A 27,546-nucleotide genomic window follows, 5' to 3' on the forward strand; every position below is an offset into this window, starting at 1 on the left:
GTGACAGTCTTATTCTAAAATGGATTAAATAAAGAAAGGTACTCATCAATCTACACACAATAGCCCATAATGACAAAGTGAAAACAGTAAATATATATATATATATATGTATCAGAAATACCTTATTTACATAAGTTTCCTTTGCTATGAGACTCGAAATTGAGTTCATGTGTATTCTGTTTCCATTGATCATCCTTGAGATGTTTCAACAACTTGATTGGTAAATTTAATTGGACATGATTTGGAAAGGCACACATATGTAAGGTCCCACAGTTGACAGTGCATGTCAGAGCAAAAACCAAGCCATGGGGTCGATGGAATTGTAGGATTTGTAGGAATTGTAGGAAGGCACAGACCTGTGGAAGGGTACCAAAAAGTTGCTGCAACCGAGAACACATTGGCCTCAATCCTTAAATGGAAGAAGTTTGGAACCCCCAAGACTAATCCTAGAGCAGGCTGCCCGGCCAAACTGAGCAATCGGGGGAGAAGGGCCTTGGTCAGGGAGGTGACCAAGAACCTGATGGTCACTCTGACAGAGCTCCAGTGTTCCTCTGTGGAGATGGGAGAACCTTCCAGAAGGACAACTATCTCTTCAGCACTCCACCAATCAGGTCTTTGTGGTAGTGATCAGGCAGAAGACACTCGTCAGTAAAAGGCACATGAAAGCCGGCTTGGAGTTTGCCAAAAGGTACCATAAAAACTTTCAGACTATGAGAAACAAGATTCTCTGGTCTGATGAAACCAACTCTTTGGCCTGAATGCCAAGCATCATGTCTGGAGGAAACCTGGCGTCATCCCCACGGTGATATTCTAGTCGGCTGGCCCTCGCTACATATTCGTCGCCAGACCCCCTGGCTCCAGGTCATCTACAAGTCTATGCTAGGTAAAGCTCTGCATTATCTCAGCTCACTGGTCACGATAACAACACCCACCCCGTAGCACGCGCTCTCAGAACAAGACTAGATTGACGAGTTTCAGAAACCACCATCTCCCTCACTGCTAATTTGTTTGCTCAAGTAATTAACGTTACTGCTTTCCTTCGTTAGTTAGTAGGTTTACTTGTGTAACGTTAACATCAACGAGGACAATGACACCAGCTAGCTAGCCTAACTAGTTACCGTTACTTGGCTAGCTTGCTAACGTTGGATGGCTTGCTAACGTTATTTAGCTAGCTAAATGCTGTTACGTTGACTTGCTAGTCTGCTATGTGATTGTGTCCTCGCTAGCCGAGTTACTTAGCTAGCTAGCTTGCTAACGTTAGATGTTTTGCTAATGTTAGTTAGCCAACTAGCTAGCTAGCTAGCTAACAACATTGACTAAATGTACATTTAGGAGAGAAAAAAATTACTTTCTCATGTAACTCATCTGGTTTGTCTTTCAATTAAGGTGATGGCCTTAATTGAAACGGCATCACAGTGCTAGAGGCGTCACTACAGACCCGGGTTTGATCTCGGGCTGTATCGCAACCAGCCGTGATCGGGAGTCCCATAGGGCGGCGCACAATTGGCCCAGTGTCGTCTGAGTTAGGCGAGGATTTGGCCAGGGGGGTGCTTTACTTGCCTTATTGCGCTGTAGCGACTCCTTGTGGCAGGCCAGTCGTCAGTTGAACGGTGTTTCTTCTGACACATTGGTGCGGCTGGCTTCCGGGTTAAGCGGGCAGGTGTTAAGAAGTGTGTTTTGGCGGGTCATGTTTCTGAGGGCGCATAATTCGACCTTCGCCTCCCGAGCCCGTTGGGGAGTTGCAGTGATGAGACAAGATCGAAATCCTAAAATATATATAATTTTAAGCGTTTATTTTTTTACCTAACATAAATCAGATAGATATAGGATATGGTAGAACGAGTATGTGGCCTTTGCTCTAGCCTACAGGCTGGAGATAAAATGTATGACAATGTAATGAGAGAGACACTTTTTACATCATGCAGGTTTCTCAGATCACTTCGGAGGATGTTGTTAATTTTTTTGATGGAACGTTGCTGGAGCTCTGCAGAGATGCGTCTCTCCAACAGCACCCTGGAGAGTCGCGCTGTGAATGGACAAGCTAAATATTGGCAGCATACAGGAGCTCCACAAGACATGGCTTTATTCATGACAGGCAACCACCATCTCCCTCACTGCTAACTGTCAGGCAGGCGGGCAAACAGCGAGTACTAGACTGTCCACGTGTCTTAAACGTCATTACCAATGAAAACTTTTTACCCAGACTTTTACAGATCTCGGACATGTACTTTTGCTTTGTGCACGTCATGGGAATGGGGCTTCTCCTGCCACTCAATATGGGCCCGAGCCTTGGCTTCTACAAGTTGGCTTCAACAATGATTTTATGTGTGTGGCTACATGGGGGTGCACTCGCGTGGCATGATTATTTTTCAGATCGGCTGGATGCCCTAATAGATGGAGCTGCCTTGGAGATGAGTCTCCCACACAACCGTGGGCCTGCTGTGTGTATGCACAATGAAAAGATGTACATGGGGTTCTGCTGCGACTTCTACAGCACTGTCACCGAGAGGTTCACCTTGAAGGACAGATGAATGGACTTAATTTACAAGAAAATATAGGCCTAAATGCATTTCCCTTTACAACTATAAGTAATGTATTGTTAATGTACTATTGTGTGTGTGTGTGTGTGTGTGTGTGTGTGTTGTGGTGGTGGAATTATTGTAATCAAAATGAGAGACTTTTAGATTTCTTCTAAACAATCAAACTTTATTATTTAATTACTGCAATAATGGAGCTGGTCGGTAATCACCCCTGGAGGTGATCACTGAGACCTCAATGAGCTGGTTTGAGCCACAGCATTTTATAGCAAAGTCCATCCTCCTGGATGTTAAAAAACTTATTTGGGATAGGGGGCAGCATTTTCACTTTTAGATGAATAGGGTGCAGAGAGTAAACTGCCTCCTACTCAGTCCCAGATGCTAACATATGCATATTATTATTAGTATTGGATAGTAAACACTCTGATGTTTCTAAAACTGTTTGAATGATGTCTGTGAGTATAACAGAACTCATATGGCAGGCAAAAACCTGAGAAACAATCCAAACAGGAAGTGGGAAATCTGAGGTTTGTAGTTTTTGAACTCAGCCCTATCAAATTCACAGTGGGATATGGGTTATTTTGCAATTCCTAAGGCTTCCACTAGATGTCAACCGTCTTTAGAATGTTGTTTCATGCTTCTACAGTGAAGGGGGGCCGGATGGGAGCTGTTTGACTAAGGGGTCTGGCAGAAGCCTCGTTCTCAGTCACGCGCGTTCACATGAGAGGTATCTCTCGTTCCATTGCTTTTCTACAGAAAATGGAATTCTCCGGTTGGAACATTATTGAACATTTATGATAAAAACATCCTAAAGATTGATTCTATACTTAGTTTGACAAGTTTCTTTGAACTGTAATATAACCTTTTGAACTTTTCGTCCGACTGGACCTGAACGCGCGTTTGGATTTGTTTACCAAACGCCCTAACAAAAGAAGCTATTTGGACATAAATGATGGACGTTATCAAACTGTGATTCCTGGGTTTGCATTCTGATGAAGATCATCAAAGGTAAGTGAATATTTATAACGCTATTTCTGACTTCTGATGACTCCAACATGGCCGATATCTGTATGGCTTGATTTGTTGTCTGAGCGCCATACTCAGATTATTGCATGGTTTGCTTTTTCCGTAAAGTTTTTTTAAATCTGACACAGCGGTTGCATTAAGGAGAAGTATATCTCTAATTCTGTGCATAACACTTGTATCTTATAATAACGTTTATGATGACTATATCTGTAAATTGATGTGGCTCTCTGCAAAATCACTGGATGTATTGGAAGCAAAACATTACTGAACGTAACGCGCCAATGTAAACTGAGATTTTTGGATATAAATATGCACTTTATAGAAAAAAAAATACATCTATTGTGTTACATGAAGTCCTATGAGTGTCATCTGATGAAGATCATCCGAGGTTAGTGATTCATTTTATCTCTATTTCTGCTTTTTGTGACTCCTCTCTTTGGCTGGAAAATGGATGTGTATGTTTTTGTGACTAAGCTCTGACCTAACATAATCATATGTTGTGCTTTCGCTGTAAGGAGGACTGGCCACCCCACATAGCCTGGTTCCTCTCTAGGTTTCTTCCTAGGTTTTGGCCTTTCTAGGGAGTTTTTCCTAGCCACCTTGCTTCTACACCTGCATTGCTTGCTGGGTTTCTGTACAGCACTTTGAGATATCTTTAATGCATCCAAATGAAACGTAATACATTTTTAGGTACTCACATCAACCATTCCATTTGCATTTTCAAGGACTCTCCACAGCTACGAAGCAGCTCTCCAAACACTCCCAGCGGAACCAAAACAATTAACTTTTGTTTCCCGGACAATGACACCGCCCGTGATATTCATGCTCTGGAATGCGGTATCCCCAAAGACATCGTAAATCTCCTGTCAGTGTTTTCACAGAGGCCCACTTTCAGTTCACACAGACACAATATAAGAACCCTCTATTCTGTTGCATAAAACAACCATTTGATGCAATAAAAGTATTAGAACAATCTTGTGTGTGTATTGTGCATTGGAAGAATTGTAAATTCATTGTGAAAGGCTATGGAGTTTGCATTGCAAACTATTCAGATGAAAGTTGTCCATATATTGCTATTTTAGTCAAATAAAATCAAATGTTATTTGTCACATGCTTCATAGACAACACGTGTAGACTAACAGTGTAGACATGTGTAGACTACTTAGAACATGTGTAGACTACTTACAGGTCCATTTCCAACAATAAAGAGTTAAAGATAAGATTTTGATTAAATAAAGAAAATGGAAATAGTGACACGAGAAATAAATACATAGTGAATAACTAATAAAAATAATGAGTAAAATTAACATGGCTATTTAAAAGGAGTATTAAATAACATGGTTATATACAGGGAGTACCAGTACTGAGTCGATGTGCAGGGGTATGAGGTAATTGAGATAGCTATGTACTGTACATATACAGTACAGTAGGTATGGGTAAAGTGACTAGGCAACAGGATAGACAATAGACAATAGCAGCAGCGTATGTTGTGAGTTTGAAAGTGTATGTGTATGTTTTGTGGTGTCAGTGTAAAAAAAAGGGTCAATGCAGGTAGTCCAGGTAGCCATTTTATTAGTTATTCAGCAGTCTTGTTTATAAGTCTTATGGCTAGGGGGTAGAAGCTGTTCAGGATCCTGTTTGTGCATTGGTACCGCTTACCGGTACCGCTTGTGGCTTGTTTGACTGGAGTCTCTGACAATTTTTTGGGTCTTCCTCTGACACAGCCTGGTATAGAGGTCCTGGGCCATATTCACTACCCTCTGTACCAGTTGCCATACCAAGCAGTGATGCAGGCAGTCAAGATGCTCTCGATGGTGCAGCTGTATAACTTTTTGAGGATCTGAGGACCCATGTCAAATCTTTTCAGCCTCCTGAGGGAGAGAGGGAGAAGAGGCATTGTCGTGTTCTCTTCACGACTGTGTTGGTGTGTTTGGCCGAGTTTGTTGGTGATGTGGACACCAAGGAACCTGAAGCTCTCGACCCACTCCACTACAGCCCTGTCGATGTGAATGGGGAGTGGTGCTTTGTCCTCCGTTTCCTGTAGTCCATGATCAGTTCCTTTGTAATACTGACTTTGAGGTGGAGGTTGTTGAGGTCTCTGGTCTCCTGCCTATAGGCTGTCTCATTGTCATCAGTGATCAGGCCTACCACCATTGTGTTGTCGGCAAACGTAATTATGGTGTTGGAGTCATGCTAGGCCATGCAGTCATGGGTGAACAGGGAGTACTAAGCACACAGCCTGGAAGGGCCCTTGTGTTGAGGGTCAGCATGGCGGATATGTTTTTTAATACCCTCACCACCTGGGGCGCCCGTCAGGAAGTCCAGGCTCCAGTTGCAGAGGGAAGTTTTCAGTCCCAGGGAACTTAGCTTAGTGATGAGATTTGAGGGCACTATACCACCTATTGGTTGTAACTGTGGATGCTACGTTGGTCTATGCTACATTTTGTCGAATGATTTGAAGTATGCCGCCATCGGAGGCTATCGCTTGTGTATCTTTGCGACATTGGTATTTACATTTGATTAAACATTTTGTCAATTTCAGTTAATATCCTTTGACACTCTGGTAATGTTGAAGCTATGGTGAACTTGGGGTTGATCAATGTTTATTCATGAGTAAATCTGGCTTTGATAATGGCCCGTGTCTACCCAGATACCGACCTCATTACAAATCATTGCACTAAACCCATTACTTATTCAGAGATCTGTAGAGTGTACAAAGCAAATCTGGTTGTGCAAAGAAAATCTGGTTTAGCATATTGAAACAAGAACACTTAAATTAAATGGATTCACAAATAAATATTTGATTGAATTTGTTGTAGTCTGCTTCTGATTGATTGCATGTGTATTGAGCTGATTGAAAGAGGAAGGGTGGGTTGTAAAAGCAGACTTTCATATCACAAAACAAACAGAATGCAATCAGATCAGATTAGATCCCGTACTATGCAAAAATCTACTCCTTGCATAATGCATTCGACGTTGTTTCAATGTTGATAAAGAAAGATGCAAGAGATTCAGACACATTTTACATCACATCATATACTTTCCTCAGAGAGAGTGACATATAATAGCCCAAATACAGTTCATTTTTCTTTCTCGCCTCTCCTGGCTGAGACTATACAAGCATAGCGGATGGCTAAGTGCATTGCTACAGCATTGTCCTACATATAAAAAGAGTGATAAGCATGAGAATGGGTACAACCAGATTTGCAATTTAAACAACATAAACATATTAATACTGTATAATCAGTCCTTGGGGTATAGAATATGTTTCAGCTGGCTACACTGATGTCTTGCCTTTCTTTTTACACAAAGCAGGATTAGTACAGAAGAACTGTAACGACTTATACACAAACTTCTTCATGCCAGAATCGGGGTCCCAGCGGGTTGCTTTCTCTTGCCAAAAAAAAGAGAAACAAAAAAAAAGACATCAACACAAATCCATACTGTCTCCTGCTGGGAGAGCTCTCTTTTTTTCTCTTTCTTGTTGGTCACCTGGGACTTGCTAGTTGCCACTAAGCCAAACTCAAAAAGACGCAAAATAATACAAAAAGCCCATGAATATAAAGCATAGAACTTACACCTGAAGTGATACAACTTTATCTGTTTGTAACTGCTTATTAAGTTTGAAGTCAACGTTGGTGGTCGGGTCGTTCAGAATACACAATATTGTTCAAATACACTTCCCCTATTTGGAGTTTTATTACAGAATCAAATTTCATTTTAAATCCACACATTGAGTGTCCATCCTGGTCATATTGAAGAGCTGACCAACCATGTTCTGACATCTCCCATACCTGTACACAACACATAGAGATGTAATCAACAGGCACCACTCTCTGAGGGTGGTCTCCGTCTCAGCAGAAATACATTCTAATTTCACACATACAGTAATAACACGTTCAAATAAATAAACGAATGGAAAAAGAGTGGAGAGATATCCTCTGGTAAAGCATTAAGGATACACACAGTAGCTTTCACATGAAGACCGAGGGAGCAACATCATAAAAAAAAAATTCAAAATAAAAGTAAAAGGAGATGAACATTTGAGGCTGTATTAATTACTTGAGGACCAACATAATTAGTTATGTACATTCCTTTGAGTAGCTTTCTTGACTTGAGATGAGACAAACCTGTTGCAAGGTGAGCAAATTAATAAGCTGCAACGCAAAAACAGTCACAGTGGATAGAAAGAAAGAGGATAAGGAGGATAAATGAACTAGCGTTGGTCCTACAGGTCAACCCTCATCTTTAGCTGTATTGTCCTCCAGATCCTCATCGCTGTCTACATCACTGTAGACTGTCTTCTTGACCTTCGTCTTTCTGCTTCTCTCCTCCTTCATCCTCTGTTTCCCCTGCTTTGTTGCCATTTTCACTGAAAAGAGAGGATTAAGAAAGGAACAAAAGAGAGTTGAAGGAACTAGTTTGCCATTTACTTTTTATAATGACAACCAGATATTAGTTTGTCCTGTCATTGATCTTTGTGAAAATAAATAATTTCAAACTACTCAAAATCTAAATAATGTTGCTTGATAACTTGGGTGAGTGAAAGTGAAAAATGTCTTGATCTTGATCTTCTCATTGTGTTTTCACAGAGTTTATTTTGAGGTCACAATGGCTGGGTCTCACCTGCTGATGAAACCAACTGATTGTCTCGACCTCCGTCATCACGGATGGCAGTGCTGTCCTGTTTCACCTCATCATCAATGACAATCCTTTGTCGTGCACTCTCAAACACAGACTTGAGAACAATCGAGTCCTCAAATATCTATGGCAAACAAACACAACATTAACCACATTAGCCTCTCACAATCATTAGCTGGGGGCATCATGGTATGTGGATTTCATGTAGAACCGTAGGCAGTGACATGAATTCCAGTGGCCCTAGATCACATCCCCGAGGCACACCTGAGATCCCTCCAGGTTGAAGGTCTGGGCGTTGTGACACAGCAGTATGATGTCTTTCTCCAGATCTCCCACACTCCTGTACTTATGATTGCGCACACGCTCCTACAAAAAACAACACATGGTCAGAAAACATGTATGCTCATAAATACAGTGTATATTAGTACCTGAATCCAACATCATAGAAAAGTTTGCTCAGATGAAGATGGAATATGCTGATTTTTTTTGTTTATGACAACCACAGGGTTGTCGAGGGACCGTTGGACACATGAAAGGCTAGCACTGCCATCTGTGACTTTGTTAACAGGCCTAGGTCCAGTTGGTATGTGGGAAGATTTGTGGGTCAATCTGGTGGGTTAGTGTTGAGATTTGGTAGTGAGCAACCAGAAGGCTGATTGGTGGGTTGGTTCTGCGCTGAATTGGTATGTGGTAAGATGTGGGTGGGTTGGTGTTGTGCTGAGTCTATGGATTGCCTTGTAGAGCAGGGGTGCCCAATCTAGGGGGTGCGCCCCCCGCGCCAATGTTTCCTGTTGGGGCTTGAGTCCTGACATATATTTTTTTTTTGGGGGGGGATGATCAAAATAATATATATCTACAGTACCAGTCAAAAGTTTGGACACCTTCTCATTCAAGGGTTTTTCTTTATTTTTTCTATGTTCTACATTGTAGAATAATAGTGAAGACATCAAAACTATGAAATAAAACATATTGAATTATGTAGTTACCAAGAAAGTGTTAAACAAATCCAAATATGTTTTATATTTTAGATTCTTCAAAGTAGCCACCCTTTGCCTTGATGACAGCTTTGCACACTCTTGGTATTCTCTCAACCAGCTTCACCTGGGATGCTTTCCCAACAGTCTTGAAGGAGTTTCTACATATGCTGAGCACAGCTGTCATCAAAGCAAAGGGTGGCTACTTTGAAGAAGCTCAAATCTAAAATATATTTGGATTTGTTTAACACTTTCTTGGTTACTACATTATTCCATAGGTGTTATTTCATAGTTGTGATGTCTTCACTATTATTCTACAATGTAAAAAACAGTTGCAAATAAAGAAAATCCCTGGAATGAGTAGGTGTGCCCAAATATAAATACAGGTGCATAATAAGAGATAATAATTCATTGTGATGCTGATATAGGTTATTTAAAATGCAATATGAACAGAAAATGGTGTGTTCCCAAATCTCTGCATTTAATAGGAATTACTTTTTAAGATGGCTACCTGTTCTACACAAAAAGTCAGGCTATTTGCATTAAAATAGCCTACTGTTTTTGTGGAGGCCTGTATTCCAATTCATTGTGATGCTGTTATGAACTATGAAGGGTTATATCAAATGCAATATGAAAATGTAAAATGCTATGTATTTGTGTCTAATTTGATCAAATGTTAAACAGGGGACCCTGTGTGAAAAAGGTTGGGAATCTCTGATGTAGAGGGTCCACTGGGCCTACCCTGATCCTCCTGAAGTCCACAGGCTTTCGGATCAGCTCGTAGTACTCTGACACCTCCTTCCTTGAAGGCAGTTGGATGAAGCCTTTGCTGATCTGACGGCCCAACCTGGAAGCATTTAGCACAGGCTCTGTTACGGACCAAAAACACACAGACCTCTCCAGACAATAGTATGTGATTTGTTTCAGGGTTTGATTGAGCCTGCCTGGAGTGGCAGATTGCCAGATTTAGTTCCATTGTGCCAATCAAGTGCAGCCAAAGTATTTGAAAGAAAACACACTAGGTCAGGTCGATAGATAGATGATTAGATGGATAGATGGATAGATGGATAGATGGATAGATGGATGAAATATACTTGTGCGGAAAAATTCCAGAACTGAAGGTGGCAGTGTGCACCCTTCTAGTTTGTTTACCAACTCATAGAAATAGTAGAATAAGTAAATGGACTATCTCAAAATATATATATTTTTAAATATATATATATATATATATTTTTACATCTAAGTAATTTAATCTCACCCATCTTTGTAGTTGATGACCATATCCACCAGTGTGCTCAGCTGCTTGGTGAGCTCGGGGGGGTTGGGGAGCAGCTTCTCCGCCGGAGGTCGTCCCCGGCGCTTCTTGACCTTTTCTCCTTCAGCCTCCTGGCCGGAGTCTCGTGACTCTAAGTCTTTGTTGCCGTGGTGATCACCTTTCCGTTTCTTCAGGCTGATGTCCTCTTCCATGTCCTCCAAGACCCCGTTCTCCTCCACCTTGAGGAGGAGGAAGATGTTCTTCAGAAATCAAAGATGACTGCAATATACTTATACACTAAAACTGAAAATAGTTCACAAATAGTAAAATAAATCATTGGTGTATAGGTCTATTGAGGTCATCTTTGACTTCTGGGACTTTATTTTTGTCAAAATCTGTTTGTGTAAACAATTTAAATCTCATTTGGTACTTGCTCCCAGACAAACGAAACAACTTCTTTGCTTGCATTGAGGTCAATACAGTGCCACCGACATGGCCCGCTACCAAAAGCTGCGGGCTCTCCTTCACCGCAGCCAACGTGAGTAAAAAATGTAAATGTGTTAACCCTCGCAAGGCTGCCGGGCCAGATGGCATCCATACAGCATCCATACGGCATCCCTAGCCGCGTCCTCAGAGCATCCACAGACAAGCAGGCTGGTGTGTTTACGGACCTATTCAATCATTCCCTATCCCAGTCTGCTGTTCCCACATGCTTCAAGAGGGTCACCATTGTTCCTGTTCCCAAGAAAGCAAAGGTAACTGAGCTAAACGACTATCTGTAGCCCCGTAGCACTCATTTCTGTCATCATGAAGTGTTTTGAGAGACTAGTCAAGGATCATATCACCTCCACTCTACCTGACACCCTAGACCCACTCCAATTTGCTTACTGCCCCAATAGGTCAACAGACAACAAAATCTCAATCACAATGCTCACTGCCCTAACCCATCTGGACAAGAGGAATACCTATGCAAGAATGCTGTTCATCGACCACAGCTCAGCATTTAACACCATAGTACCCTCCAAACTTGTCATTAAGCTCGAGTCCCTGGGTCTCGACCCCGCCCTGTGCAACTGGGTCCTGGACTTTCTGATGGGACGCCCCCAGGTGGTAAGGGCAGGAAACAACATCTCCACCCCGCTGATCCTCAACACTGGGGCCCCACAAGGGTGCGTTCTCAGCCCTCTCCTGTACTCCCTGTTCACCCATGACTGTGTGGCCATACACACCTCCAACTCAATCATCAAGTTTGCAGACGACACTACAGTGGTAGGCTTGATTACCAACAACGACGAGACGGTCTACAGGGAGGAGGTGAGGGCTCTCGGGGTGTGGTGTCAGGAAAATAACCTCACACTCACATCTCAACAATACAAAGAAGATGATCATGGCCTTCAGGAAACAGCAGAGGGAGCACCCCCCTATTCATGTCGATGGAACAGTAGCGGAGAAGATGGAAAGTTTTAATTTCCTTGGCGTACACATCACGGACAAACTGAAATGGTCCACCCACACAGACAGCGTGGTGAATAAAGGGGAGGCTTGCAAGCCGAAGAACACCATCCCACCCGTGAAGCACGGGGGTGGCAGCAACATGCTGTGGGGGTGCTTTACTGCATAAGGGACTGGTGCACTTCACAAAACAGATGGCATCATGAAGAATTGAAAATTATGTGGATATATTGAAGCAACATCTCAAGACATCAGTTAAAGCTTGGTTGCAAATGGGTCAAATAAGTGCACCAGTCCCTCCTGCTGCAAAGCACCCACACAACATGATGCAACTACCCCCGTGCTTCACGGTTGGGATGGTGTTCTTCGGCATGCAAGCCTGCCCCTTTTTCCTCCAAACATAACGACGGTCATTATGGCCTAACAGTTCTATTTTTGTTTCATCAGACCAGAGAAAATTTCTCCAAAATGTACGATCTTTGTCCCCATGTGCAGTTCCAAACCATAGTTTGGCTTTTTTATGGTGGTTTTGGAGCAGTGGCTTCCTCATTGCTGAGCGGCCTTTCAGGTTATGTCAATATAGGACTCGTTTTACAGTGGATATAGATAATTTTGTACTTGTTTCCTCCTTCATCTCTAGGAGACAGAACGCGTCTCCTTCCTGAGCAGTATGATGGCTGCGTGGTCCCATGGTGTTTATACTTGTGTACTATTGTTTGTAAAGATGAACGTGGTACCTTCATGCATTTGGAAATTGCTCCCAAGGATGAACCAGACTTGTAGAGGTCTACAATTTTTTTTCTTAGGTCTTGGCTGATTTCTGTTGATTTTCCCATAATGTCAAGCAAAGAGGCACTGAGTTTGAAGGTAGACCTTAAAATACATCCACAGGTACACCTCCAATTGACTCAAATGATGTCAATTAGCCTATCAGAAGCTTCTAAAGCCATGCCATCACTTTCTGGAATTTTCCAAGCTATTTAAAGGCACAGTCAACATAGTGTATGTAAACTTCTGACCCACTGGAATTGTGATACAGTGAATTAAATGTGAAATTATCTGTCTGTTTATTTATTTTTTATTTCACCTTTATTTAACCAGGTAGGCAAGTTGAGAACAAGTTCTCATTTACAATTGCGACCTGGCCAAGATAAAGCAAAGCAGTTCGACACATACAACAACACAAAGTTACACATGGAGTAAAACAAACATACAGTCAATAATACAGTACAGAAATAAGTCTATATACAAAGTGAGCAAATGGGGTGAGATAAGGGAGGTAAAGGCAAAAAAACACTGTAATGTAAGTAAAGTAAAACACTGGAATGGTAGATTTGCAGTGGAAGAATATGAAAAGTAGAGATAGAAATAATGGTGTGCAAAGGAGCAAAATAAATAAATAAATAAATTCAGTAGGGGGAGAGGTAGTTTTTTGGGCTAAATTATAGATGGGCTACGTACAGGTGCAGTAATCTGTGAGCTGCTCTGACAGCTGGTGCTTAAAGCTAGTGAGGGAGATACAGTGGGACAAAAAAGTATTTAGTCAGCCACCAATTGTGCAAGTTCTCCCACTTAAAAAGATGAGAGGCCTGTAATTTTCATCATAGGTACACTTCAATTATGAAAGACACAATGACAAAAATCACATTGTAGGATTTTTAATTAATTTATTTGCAAATTATGGTGGAAAATAAGTATTTGGTCAATAACAAAAGTTTATCTCAATACTTTGTTATTTACCCTTGTTGGCAATGACAGAGGTCAAACATTTTCTGTAAGTCTTCACAAGATTTTCACACTGTTGCTGGTATTTTGGCCCATTCCTCCATGCAGATCTCCTCTAGAGCAGTGATATTTTGGGGCTGTTGCTGGGCAACACAGACTTTCAACTCCCTCCAAAGATTTTCTATGGGGTTGAGATCTGGAGACTGGCTAGGCCACTGCTATGGTGACCAGCGAGCTGATATAAGAGGGGACTTTACCTAGCAGGGTCTTGTAGATGACCCGGAGCCAGTGGGTTTGGCGACAAGTATGAAGCGAGGGCCAGCCAACGAGAGCGTACAGGTCGCAGTGGTGGGTAGTATATGGGGCTTTGGTGACAAAACGGATGGCACTGTAATAGACTGCATCCAATTTATTGAGTAGGATATTGGAAGCTATTTTGTAAATGACATTGCCGAAGTCGAGGATCGGAAGGATGGTCAATTTTACAAGGGTATATTTGGCAGCATGAGTGAAGGATGCTTTGTTGCGAAATAGGAAGCCAATTCTAGATTTAACTTTGGATTGGAGATGTTTGATGTGAGTCTGGAAGGAGGGTTTACAGTCTAACCAGACACCTAGGTAAACAATTGTTGTAATGATTACTTGTGTCATGCACAAAGTCGATGTCCTAACCGATTTGTCAAAGCTAGTTTCTTAACAAGATACTTGTGGAGTGGTTAAAAAATGAGTTTTAATGACTCCAACCTAAGTGTATGTAAACCTCCGACTTCAACTGTACATTTGCTGAAGCATTATGATAACTCAGTGACACAATGGTAAGCATTAACTGAGCTGGGCTTGTCTCAATGGAGCCTTAAAACGCTTTGAAAGGATCCATGAACCCAAATGATTCTGGTGGGTCCAATCCTCCCTATAAAACATATTTTGTTTCCAAAAGGTATCGAAATTGTCAACAAACGTTGCACACATTAAGCTGCAATAATCACATAGCCAGTTGTGAAGAGAAAGAATCCTGCAATAGCGTTCAATGCCACGATTCAGAGAGGGCACAGGGCCAGATGTGGTCTTTTATTAGTGTCTATCAGAGAATCAATCAGCTCTTTAAAATTCAGTTTCAACTGTTCAGAGCTGCCCTTCATAAGGACTTTAAAACCCACATGCACTAAGATAGAATCGATTTCCTTGTCCTGGCCTAGAACATTCGGGAGCAGCTTAGTAATGTAATTTACTCAAGCTCCAGGATAGGACATTGTTTTTGCACCAGGAACAGTGACATTTCTTACCCTTGAGCGGCCCAAAATCACGGCTGGTGAGAAGGACAAGGAAATCCACCCACTCCCACGCTTCACAGGGTTCTGAGAACCCTTTAAGGATGGGCGAGAGACAGGATAACTTGAGCCCGCGGCTTCTGGTGCAGGCCTCCGACAGATGGAGAAGCCCCGCTCGATTTTCCGCAGGGACAGATACCTCCAGAGACAAAGGTGCAGGAAGATCAGGCTCCAGGGCGGTGAAACTATTTGTTGTTTGTATCTGCTCCGGGCCTCTCGTTGTTGATGGTCGCATCCTCCTCTTGCTGTGCTCCTTCAACTCTACTATTAGATGGGGGAGGAGAGGCAAGAGATGGCTCCCCTGGCAAACAAACTCCAGGCAACACCGGCCAGTCAGACAACGACAAGGCAGAGATGCATCCAACAAGTGAGAATGGCCTCTAGCCACCACTCTGCGTTTTCCTAAGTTTCTTACGTTGCGACTTGCTTGATCAAGGAAGTTCAATCTTATAATCCTCCGCAAGCAAACAATTGCCATATTGGAACTCTGAGTGATCCAGTTTGTCCCGAAACAAAATGTAGTAGAATCAGCTTATACAGCACTGGAACCATTAATTTACTTCTCCAGACAAAAAGGAATCCATTGCAAACTCCTCTGGGACTAACTTCGTTAGCTTGTTGGCTAGTAGCTAGCTAGCTAAGGTTAGGTTAATCATGTTAAACACTCTTATTGTACACAGAGGGAGTCCATGCAATGTATTATGTGATGTGTTAAGCACATTTTTACTCTTCAACTTATTTAGGCTTGCCATAACAAAGGGGTTGAATACTTATTGACTCAAGATATTTCAGCTTTTCATTTTTTATTCATATCTAAACATTTCGAAAAACATAATTCCACTCTGACATTATGTGCAGGCCAGTGATACAAAACATCTCAATTTAACCAGTTTTAAATTCAGGCTGTAACACATCAAAATGTGCAAAACGTTCCGAAGGCACTGTATATAAAACACAGACAAATAGCATTTTTGACTGCACTGGGCCTTTAACTTACTTTGAGCTAAGGGATAGGTCAAAAGATGGCTGAGTTATTGACAACAAAAAAAAGATTTTACTTGTCCAATTAAACTACTGTAAATTCACTACACAGTGGCCTATCAACTTGAAACTAGAAGGCTTCACGGAATCACCTGTACCCAAATACCTGAGGTCCAATCCAGGACCCGGATCCAGAATTCTAAATAATGTCACGGGTCTGGGTTGGTTCTGATATGATTGTCACGGGTCTCTGGTATGTGTAATTTTAACTGACTTGTCCGGAAGGACCCATATAAATCTGAACGTGACCGCTGCCGTAGAGCGAGAGAAATTGTATAATTTATGTTGCTGCACTTTGCTTTTCACGAGTGGCGTGTGTAGCTTGTTGTTGTTGTTGGCCAATCGTAAGTCATCAAAGCGGCAATAGGCTACAGTCAAAGAGCCTCCATGTGAGGCAACAGTTAGGAGATATCAAATCAATGGAAGATGGAATTAAAATAATGGAATTAAAGTTAATTTAACCTCTTGAAGCTAGGGGGCACTATTTTTATGTTTGGAAAAATAACGTTCTCAAAGTAAACGGCCTATTTCTCAGGACTAGATGCTAGAATATGCATATAATTGACAGATTAGGATAGAAAACACTCTAAAGTTTCCAAAACTGTCAAAATATTGTCTGTGAGTATAACAGAACTGATATTGCATGCGAAACCCAATCAGGAAGTGCCTCTTATTTTGAAACCCTTCTGTTCCTTTGCATGCCTATCCTCCATTTAAAGGGATATCAACCAGATTCATTTTTCTCTGGCTTCCCTAAGGTGTCTACAGTCTTTAGACATAGTTTCAGGCTTTTATTTTTAAAAATGAGCGTGAAAGATCACATTGCGTAAGTGGTGGGGGCTCTCAAAGTGAGTCTTTGCACTACAGAGTAAAGCCGCCATTGTTCCTCCTGCTGTTATTGAAAAACCTACACACTCGGTTGATATATTATCAAATATATATTTTAAAAACTACCTGAGGAATGATTATAAAAACGTTTGACATGTTTCTGTGGACATTATGAAGACTATTTGGAATTTCCGTCTGCTTGGTCGTGACCGCTCTTTCCTGGGTATAAAAATAATCTTTATGGAACAAAAGGAACAATTGTTGTGTCTCGTGAGTGAAAACATCTGAAGATCATCAAAGGTAAACGGTTAATTTGATTGCTTTTCTGATTTTCGTGACCAAGCTTCCTGATGCTAAGTGTACATAATGCGATGCTAGGCTATCGATAAACTTACACAAACGCTTGGATTGCTTTTGCTGTAAAGCATAATTTCAAAATCTGAGACGACAGGTGGATTAACAAAAGGCTAAACTGTGTTTTGCAATATTGCACTTCTGATTTCATGAATATGAATATTTTTTAGTAATTTTATTTGACTGTTGCGCTATGCTATTCAGCGGTTGCTGACGAAAATGATCCCGCGACAGGGATTGGTAGCGTCAAGAAGTTAAAGGAGAAGGATAGGATACAGTGACCAAGAGCCAACAGGTAGGCTACTTCATATTCTGAAATAAGTTGTTGTTTGTAACTGTATAGGATGAGAAAGCGCATAAAGCCTCAATTAGCCTAGGTTGGTTGCTGTGTCTCATCTCCACTCACTCCTCCCTGTTCCCCATGTCACTCGCACGCACTAACAGTAGCCTACACACACAGCAAGGCCCCTGCTAGAGCATTACCTCTACCTCCCCTCCATCGTGCTTTATCAGCTCCGGTTATTAAAGTAGCTTAAAAATAAACTTTTATATAAAATATTTATAGTTACTCCAGATGTTGTATTTAGACTCATTAATGAGGCAGGTAGCCTAGTAGTTAGAGCGTTGGGTCAGTAACTGAAAGATCAAATCCCTAAGCTGACAAGATAGTTAACCCACTCTTCCACAGTTGGCCATCATTGTAAATAAGTGTAAATTTGTTCTTAAATGACTTGCCTAGTTAAATAAATGTAAAACTTTTTTTTTTAAATGCACTGTACCTATTTTTGCAGGTTAGCACATATGCTAATGATACAATCTTCTTCTCATGAACCATAAGTCAGATTGACTCCAGATGTGGTATTCAATGAATTCGCCTCTAATGAATTTGAGAGTGATTAGTTCCTGCATTCAAAATCGGCCATGCTACACCACTAGATGGCACCATATGACACCAAGGCTATAATAACTGAACCGATGGATATGGGGCCTTGAAATGTTGGAAATCTGACCTGTTGCCTCCAATGCTTCCCACAGTTAAAACCCAGCAACATTGCAGTTCTTGACACAAACCAGTGTGCCAAAGCACCTACTACCATACCCCAATTGAAAGGCACTTAAATATTTTGTCTTGTCCATTCTTTAGAGCATAGGTATAACTATTGCAACTAATACCTATAGAAAATAAATATTGATCAAGTGGACTTTGTCTCATGCAAATGAATGATAGCTTTTAATCATGCAGACAGACAATGTGAAATATCGCTGAAAATATTTCACAAATCTTGACATAAACCATTAGTCAAAATACCAACCCCAGAATTGGTATTTCAACTGAATACATTAAGTAATAACATTAAGAGTGATTACCAGCTGCATTCAAAGGTAACCAACCTACAACACTAGACTACAGTCATCCTTGTTGTATTGATAGATAAACATGGTAATGATTTCACTGATTGCACATAAAGACAGCTCCTAAATGATAAAGTGCTTGCTTTGTTATCCAACTGAGCTTGTGTCCTTTCTGTCATCCTGTGAACCCCGTTATTTGCTGCTTGCAGCTATATTATAAATAAAATCTGGATGTATTGAATGTTCCATGTGGTCAATATTAAAAGGGCAGTTCATTTAATATAACAGGCTTTTAAAATATAATGTTGGTGCACAATTTCCACTTAAAATATTAAAAGATATGCAAAAGGGACTCATTTTCGTGGAACAACCCAAATATCAATATCTTTAGAAGAGAAAAAGTTAAAAAAGGTTAGAATGTAAAAATAAAAGAGTGTGAGTGTGTGAGTCTTATGTGTATAAATGTGTGAGTGTTTGCGTGTGCACGCTCATATGCGTGTGGTTTCTGTGCAGCAGGGTTGCCTGTGTGTTTTTATCTCTCATAGCTGCAAATGTCTGCAGCAAGCAACTGCTGTATTTTACACAAAGGCAATTAAAGCCTAGATGTATGCATGCAGCAGCGCTTGTCTGGGCTGGAGGGGAGAGTGAGAGAAGAAGAGAGAGCGAGGAGAGAGAAAGGGGGAGTGAATATGTATTCACATTGGGGGAATTCAGACCCGAGTTCCACGTGCTTTATAATGGAACAATATTCCCTTTTTATGCACTTCTCTCTCTATGTGTATTCTCACCTTGAACACAAAAGCATGAGGAAACGCATGTGACAGCCAGCTATTCGTTTGGGGTGGAGATCATAGAAATGGAGGTGTGGCTACAGATATGCCTTATTCTGACCTCGGCTTAATTCCCTAATAATACCACAACCTTTTGACCCACTGGAATGGTGATACAGTGAATTATAAGTGAATAAACAGTCTGTAAACAATTGTTGGAAAAATTACTTGTGTCATGCACAACGAAGATGTCCTAACTGACTTGCCAAAAGTTTGTTAAAGGACATGGCAGATTTACGCCCCCTTTGGAGAAATTGGGTACCCCTAGTAAACTGAATTTTTTTTTTTCAAAAATTGCTAATATATGCATATAATTATTATTATTGGATAGAAAACACTCTAAAGCTTCTAAAACCGTTGGAATTATGTCTGTAAGTATAGCAGAACTCACAGGGCATGCATTCTTCCAAACAAGTTTTGTGGTCATGAAAGTTGGAGCAACTTTGACGTCATCGCCCCCACCCTTCCCAACCACTTATGGATCTGGGGACACTTTCCATCTCTTCCACTAGATGTCCTCATTCTGTAGAGCGTTTAATCGTTCAAATCGCGCGAGAATTGGCCCTATGGGAGTGATTTGAGTAAGTGCCGCGAGAAAAAACCTGTGCGTTAGGGCGCGAATTGGTCACAGCCATTCCTTTGTTCCAGCACTCCTGGGAAGAGCAAACGATGCCCGGTTGAATTGAAATTTGTTTTGTGTGTTAAAAACATCATAAAGCTTGCTTCTGCACTTAGTTTGACCTGTTTAGTCGACATATAATATGTAATTTTGAAGTTTTGATGCGCAACTTTTCCGGACCAGAGGACATTTTGGGTGCATTTCAGCTGATGTTATTAGCAGTAGCTAATACAAAGACGCAAGACTTGAAACCAAACGATGTATTGGGTAAGTATGAACCCTTCCAGAACATTCTGAACGAAGACCATCGAAGGTAAGGGAATATTTATGCTTAAATCTGTTTCTGTTGACTCCAACATTACGGAGAAATGTAGCTTGTATCTGAGCGCCGTCTCAGCATATTGAATAGTGTGCGATTTCTGTAACGTTAAAAATAAATGTAACAAAGCGGTTGCATAAAGAAGCAGTGTATCTTTCTAACTATATGTAGAACATGTATATTTAGCCAAAGTTTATGATGTCTATTTACGTTATCTTGCTGCGCTACCTAGATTTCCTGCGGACATTTTTGAGTAATTTCTGAACATGAGCTCATTGTAAATGGACATTTATGGATATATATGGCATATTATTGAAAAAAAAAATGTACTGTGTAACATGTCCTATTACTGTCATCTGATGAAGATTTTCAAAAGGTTAGTGAATGATTTATTTTTTAATCCTGCTTTTATAATTTTATATTTTCTGGGACAAAATGGCTGCCGCTTGTCTTGGTTTCGGTGGTGGTCTAATATAAATATGTGGTGTGTTTTCGCCGTAAAACATTTAAAAAATCTGACATGCTGGGTAGATGAACAAGGTGTTTATCTTTCATTTGAGCTATTGGACTTGTTAATGTGTGGAGGTTAAATATTTCTAAGAATATTTTTGCGTTCCATGCGCCACGGTTTGAGCTGAACGGGGGGGAGGAGTTCCTCTAGAGGAACTCCTGGCATCAACAGGTTTTAACTTCTTAGAACTACCCCTCCCGGGTTCCGGGAGATTTGTCATCAACTACACTAATTAGCATAACGCAACGAACAAAAAAATCTTACTAGAAAATATTCATATTCATGAAATCACAAGTGAAATATAGTGAAACACACTTTGTTAATCACCCTGTCATCTCAGATTTTTTAATTATGCTTTTACAGCCAAAGCAAGACAAGCATTTGTGTAAGTTTATTGATAGTCTAGCATAGCATTATGTCCAGCTAGCAGCAGGAAGCTTGTTCACGAAAATCAGAAAAGCAATCAAATTAAATCGTTTACCTTTGATGAGCTTCGGATGTTTTCACTCACGAGACTCCCAGTTAGACAGCAAATGTTCATTTTGTTCCATAAAGATTATTTTTATAGCCGAAATACCTCCTTTTCTTGTTCACGTTTTGTTGAGAAATCCACCGGAAATTGCGGTCACGGCAACGCTGAAAAAAAATACAAATTAGATCCATAATATCGACAGAAACATTGCAAACGTTTTTTATAATCAATCCTCAAGGTGTTTTTCAAATATCTATTCGATAATATATCAACCAGGACAATTGGCTTTTCACTAGGAGCGAGAGGAACAATGGCAGCCTTTGTCTATTACGCACAAATCAGAGAGAGCCATCACCTGACCACTGACGCAATGTTGTCGTTCACGCTCATTTTTCAAAATAAAAGCCTGAAACTATGTCTTGCGACTGTAGACACATTAGGGAAGCAATAGAAAAATAAATCTGGTTGATATCCCTTTCAATGGTCAATAAGGATGCACAGGAACGCAGAGGTTTCAAAATAAGAGTCACTTTCTGATTGGATTTTTCTCAGGCTTGCAGGCCTGCAATATCAGTTATGCTATACTCACAGACAATATTGTTACAGTTTTGGGAACTTTAGAGTGTTTTCTATCCTAAGCTGTCAATTATATGCATATTCTATTATCTAGTCCTGAGAAATAGCCCGTTTACTTTGGAAACGTTATTTTTCCAAAAATGAAAATAGTGCCCCCTAGCCATAAGAGGTTTTAATAAGACATTTGTGGAGTGGTTGAAAAACTAGTTTTAGTCATTCCAACCTAAATGTATGTAAACTTCTGACTTCAAATGTACATTTTCTAAGTCTGAATTAGGCCCATTCAGCAGAGAATGAGGAATGCATTGCAGGCAAGAGGAGAAAGAGTGCCCCCTCTTCTTGAAGCCACAAAGTTCAAGGCCGAATGCGGTACTGCAGGCATTGTTTGCAGAAAACAGGATCCCTATTATCGTGAATGAGAAAATGGCAATCTTTGTGGTCAATCTTCATGTAAAATAAATGCATAATCGAAGACTATGTTACCAATAATAGCTTCTATCACACCAGATGTATGTCCTTGAATCAATTTATTTTAACATCTCACACAGAATAAGTTATAATGATGATTTAGTTGTTAATGCCAGCCAGCAGTACCCAAGGTCGGCCTTCAACTTGAGATATTCAATGAGAGAGGGCAACACTAGGCTAGCCTGCAACGTAACTACAGGGACTAGCTCAAACTGCACGTTGTGTATCAGTGAGAGTATCCATGAGACGCCATCTTAACCAAATTCCTTGGCTTCAAATGCTCTATTGTAATCTTCACAGAAGGAATGAATGGTATCACGTAAGTGTACAAGCACTATGTTTTTTGACATAGACTGACCATGTGAATCCTATGATCCCTTACTGATGTCACTTGTTAAATCCCCTTCAATCAGTGTAGATGAAGGCGAGGAGACAGGTTAAAGAAGGATTGTTAAGCCTTGAGGCAATTGAGACTTGGATTGTGTATGTGTGTCATTTAGAGGGTGTATGGGCAAGACAAAATATTTAAGTGTATGGTAGTAGGTGCCAGGCACACCGATTTGTGTCAAGAAGTTTCCCATGTGTATCAAGAATGGCCAACCCCTGCTGCTTGCTTGACATCCAGCCAACTTGATCCAACTGTAGGAAGCATTGGAGTCAACATGCGCCAGCATCCCTGTGGACCGCTTTGGACACCTTGTAGAGTCCATGCACCGACAAATTGAGGTTGTTCTGAGGGGGTGCAACTCAATATTAGGAAGGTGTTCTTAATGTTTTGTACACTCAGTCATTGATGTAGGCTGGCCAATCTAACGAAAATATTGATGTATGAAATGAGTCATACAGCCACGCAGGCATGTAGACACATAGACACAGCACACCCACATGATATTATACTGTCTTAGCACATATCTACAACGACACAAAGATGAATGCGCATGTAACTGTATATTCATGCAGATATGTCGTCTGTGCTTATGAATACACATTCATATTTGGTCAACCGACACACACACACACACACACACACACACAGACGACCACAGTGGCCTAATAACCATTATCAATGGCGAAAAATCTGAATGACATTCCGACAGTGGAATATGCATGTACGTACACTGATACACATGCACACACACAGTGAAAGCGAGAAAAGCTGCATAGAACAGAAATTATAGAGAGTGTCAAGAACAGTACAAAGGACAACAAAAGACATCATGCTGATAATCTGTCAGCTTTAAATGGTCATCTTTATAAAGCCTGGCAAACATTTCTCTACCGGGCTACAGTGGAATGCACAGGGATACAGAGTAATCCTGAAAGACGGGCATAACAGCTAAACACTGCCTTTGTATGCAAGTGTGAGTGTGTGTACAGTATTTGTTGCTCCATGCCTGTACCATCATCACCAAAAAAGCCTGCCTCTTCCTTCCCCTCCTCGACTGGAAAACGATACCCCCTCATCCGTTACAGCTCACACCTACACACCCACACCCTCTACCTCTCACACACTCACACAGGCACCGTGCACACCTACACAGACGGACAGACACGCACACTCTCTCGTCTCCCTCTGTGCCGATCTGTGCGATGCAGCAGAATCCTATCCTGAGAATAAAGAGAGGGAGAGTGAAGAAAGAGAGTGAAAGAAGGAATAAATATTTACCTGGCTGCAGTCTGCAGTCTGTCTCTGTGGATCAGGATGGGTTGTAGCTGGATCGGCTGCAGCTGCAGCTGGAGGGGAGAGAATTAGCAAGCCAGCATAGCGGCGAGCTGCTAGCCTCTTCATCAGCTGATCACTCAAAGAGCAGGAACCCAGAAGGGGGGCAAGCATGCAGAAGAAAAAGAAAAGCACTAGGTTTTCATACACAAATCAATGGGTAGCTGAGCAGGGGAAATAACTATAATAGTAGTCATCTCACTCTGGCTCAGTGTGGCGGGCTGCAGTAAGCATTTCTCTCCCTGTCCTCTCGCCTCTGCTGCAGTCTCATTCCTCTCAGTAAGGCCCCAAGCTCGTCTGCCTCTGCATGTTTTAATATCGACTGTCGCCATACGCCTTTTTTTCCAGATCCTGTTAAAGTTATCGGGTCCAGTTTTTTTTTATGAATGATTTTTGCATTGCTTTTCAGCGTAGGGATAAGACTCTGTGAAGGGTGGGGTGAGGGATAGATGAGATTCTAATGTGAATGTTACACACACACACGGCTCAGACTGCACACAAATAACTCAAGCTCAGTGCTGCCACGATGATGTCATGCTAGTGGTAATTTAGGTTTTTGGTCGCGTGTCCACGTGTGTGTAGAAACTATTTATTCTGTAGCTCTAATTCCTCTGCGGAACTCCACTGAGAAACCTGATGCCAACGTAGCTACAGAAAAAAATTAAAACAAGGGCTGGTGACCATTTACATAAAACATAAATTACCTTGTGGCCATGATGCTTGCAAAAAAGGTTCAAAGTCTGTCCGAACAGAAGGACCTGTTGATATGAACTCTGCAAAGTTCAGACATGGAAATATTTTGATTTTGATCGGACTTACATTTCTCAGCAAAATCTTCATCATAATCATTGTCTTCACATTCAACAGCATGTGTCCTGATCCAGGAAGCTGCTATTCCAGACTGTCTGTGTCTGTGCTGCATAGAGCATTACATCATTTGGCCAATACGCCACTTTCAGGCTACTGGTCTTATTATTGCTCCATCTTGAAATTAGATATATATTTTTTATATATTTTTTTGTGTGGTCATAGTCCCCTTACGTGGTCCTGTCCTCACCTTGAAAACAGGGGCGATTAAACAGGAAAAAGGAATTTGATGTGAGCAAGACGATCAATATCAAATCAATGTTGTGAAGAGTTGGTTTTATATCAAATATCGATTTGTGTGTATGAGTAACGTCGTCTAGACGTGTTCATTCCAGTGAGACAGAGATATCATTTTATTTTTATCTCCCTGAGATCACCACTTGCTCAAAACAACATTTTCCACTGCTGCTTGTTACCATAGCAACATCACATTTTGATTATGGACCTCATAGGCACTAATGTATTCCATCACTGAGCTGGGGAATCACACGCTCAAGGAGGCCTGAAGACAACCATAAAAGAACCAAATGTACATGATTTCAGACAACGATAATATTACATGGTTCACACACATTTGGGATCTGAGAAGACACACACACACACACACACACACACACACACACACACACACAAGCACTCACACACACACACAAGCACTCACACACACACACAAGCACTCACACACAAGCACTCACACACACACACACACACACACACAGATACACACACAAACACAGACACACACAAGTCAATCACAACCAATTACAGATCTTCTCTCACCACACTCCCTAGACCCCCTCAAACACCTCACCCTAAAGGCTTCAAAACGTTAAGAGTTTACAAAGTCATCAAGGATCAGAGGAAGTTCACGTGAAAGTTTCATAGAGAGATTTTTTTTCTTCTGAAGGAAAACTCTACAGACAGAAGTGGATGGAATGGGGGTCTGGTCCCCCTGGAGGACGGGGAGGATTGGGTAGCATGTAGTATTAGGCGGAGATGTAGAGCTGAGTCCTAAACGGTGTGCGTCCCTATGTAGTGCACTTCTTTTAATCAGAACCGTATGGGCTACATAGTTTTGTACTATATTCCTAATACTGTATATATGGAATAGGGTGCCATTTGGGACATAGCCTAGGATGGAGATGAATGAGGAGTATCTGCTTCATCTAATTGAATCCCTCAGTTTTAACGATGGGAAACTGTATATCCCCCTCACTTATTTCCAAATGTTCAGACACATTTCACTGTTAGGGTGACACATTTCTCAGCATTTTGGAGAACAGTGGAAGGGATTGAATATGTCCTAGTGGGGGGGTCAGGCTGTCAGTTCTGGAGGAGGGATGGCGGGGCATGAGCTCACAGGCATAAGAGAATGTTTTGGAGAGGAAATTAGTCCCTGGAAATTGCGTACTGTGTCACATATGTGCAGATATGTGCACCACGTCACCGCTCTCTCGCTCTCTGCTGTGTGTGCATGATGTGCCTCTTGCTAGCTGTCACTCAATTGAAGAGGGACTGAAGCTCATTGGTTGAATTTGAATCGCTAGGGGGCTGGCCCAAGTGGGGGAAAATATAGAGAAAATGGAGCAGCGCATCCAGAAAAACTGTTGCTTTCAAACTAGGGATTTCGTGGCAAATTTGAAAAAAATACTTAGTAGTCGCCAAAGTTTCGGAGCATGTCTTTAAGAAATGCTGGAGGCCATGACTGAATTAAACCTGATTTGGTTTCGTGGGGTGTGGTTTGATGTGGGTACCTCGTGTATGTGTTCCAAGGTGGTAAGAGATGGCCAAATATTTTAGCTAATTAGCTACAGCCGGGTGATGTGCAACTGTGGCGAAGCTGGTTTGACTTTGGACAGCCTATCTCTGGGGATCGTTAGGGGCCGTCAATAAGTTACACAATGTAAATGGGACAATATTTTCATCTTAGTTGTCTCATTAAATGCTTTCAAAATTTGTATATGAATTTCTACAATTTATAGTTGTTTTTAAGATTTTTAAGTCATTGACATTTTGAGCTATTGCCCTTTTAGAATATTAGCCCATTTACATTGGGTAATTTACTGATGGTCCCTAAGTAGCTCCATAGGGATATCTAATGTCAAACCAAATTGACCATGGGCATTATGATTGGGTCAAGTGCAGCTGCACTCCGAATTGATAATTACATGTACCTGGGTGCTGCCAGCTGTGGGCAGGAATGAAAATAAACCCTGGGAAAACAGTTGCCGTACCCTTGATTCATTCATAACGTGACATACCATTATTTCCTATCATCTCACAAATCTCCATTTTGGATGAGACTGATTTTATGACCAAAATTATCCTATTTACACGTTGTAGTACATTTTTACACTAGAATAAAAGTTTGACTCATATCGATGCCACATAGGCCATTTTCAAAATTAGAAGGTGTTTTTTTTAGGGGCAGTCGCTCTTTAAAGCTAAAATCCTTAATTGAAACAATAGTAAAGCAGTCATCCCGTCTGTGTTTTGGCAAAAAGTTGAGGGATGGGCCTGATACAGAGCTATGGATGCAAGAACTGAATTGTTTTAACTATGTTTTGAGGCTATTCAGTGTTTGTTTACGAATATTGGAGTAAAACAAGCTTGTATTTTGGGTTCTGATGGCATTTATAAGTCATATTCT

At 41.2% G+C, this 27,546-nt stretch overlaps 1 protein-coding gene across 3 annotated transcripts; it reads right to left on the reverse strand.

Annotated features, from left to right (window-relative positions):
* Positions 1–5,114: 5,114 nt before the first annotated feature.
* On the reverse strand, positions 5,115–24,495 carry LOC110509567 (SWI/SNF-related matrix-associated actin-dependent regulator of chromatin subfamily A member 2). 3 transcript variants are annotated; one of them, XM_090227207.1, is made up of 7 exons: positions 24,232–24,495; positions 23,976–24,043; positions 10,437–10,672; positions 9,920–10,025; positions 8,469–8,570; positions 8,190–8,328; positions 5,115–7,935 (listed from the first exon to the last, which is right to left on the reverse strand). In XM_090227207.1, the coding sequence occupies exons 1-7, from the start codon at positions 24,359–24,361 to the stop codon at positions 7,799–7,801; spliced, it is 918 nt and encodes a 305-aa protein (XP_090083333.1). In that variant the 5' UTR covers positions 24,362–24,495; the 3' UTR covers positions 5,115–7,798. The 3 variants fall into 3 exon arrangements, with proteins under 3 accessions (XP_090083333.1, XP_036824011.1, XP_021446199.2); XM_036968116.2 differs by having other exon boundaries at positions 23,976–24,255; XM_021590524.3 differs by lacking the exons at positions 23,976–24,043; positions 24,232–24,495 and adding an exon at positions 12,623–12,716.
* Positions 24,496–27,546: the final 3,051 nt, after the last annotated feature.

Source organism: Oncorhynchus mykiss, chromosome 29 (genome assembly GCF_057628025.1).
Source record: "Oncorhynchus mykiss isolate SJ-2025 chromosome 29, ASM5762802v1, whole genome shotgun sequence".
NCBI lineage: Eukaryota > Metazoa > Chordata > Actinopteri > Salmoniformes > Salmonidae > Oncorhynchus > Oncorhynchus mykiss.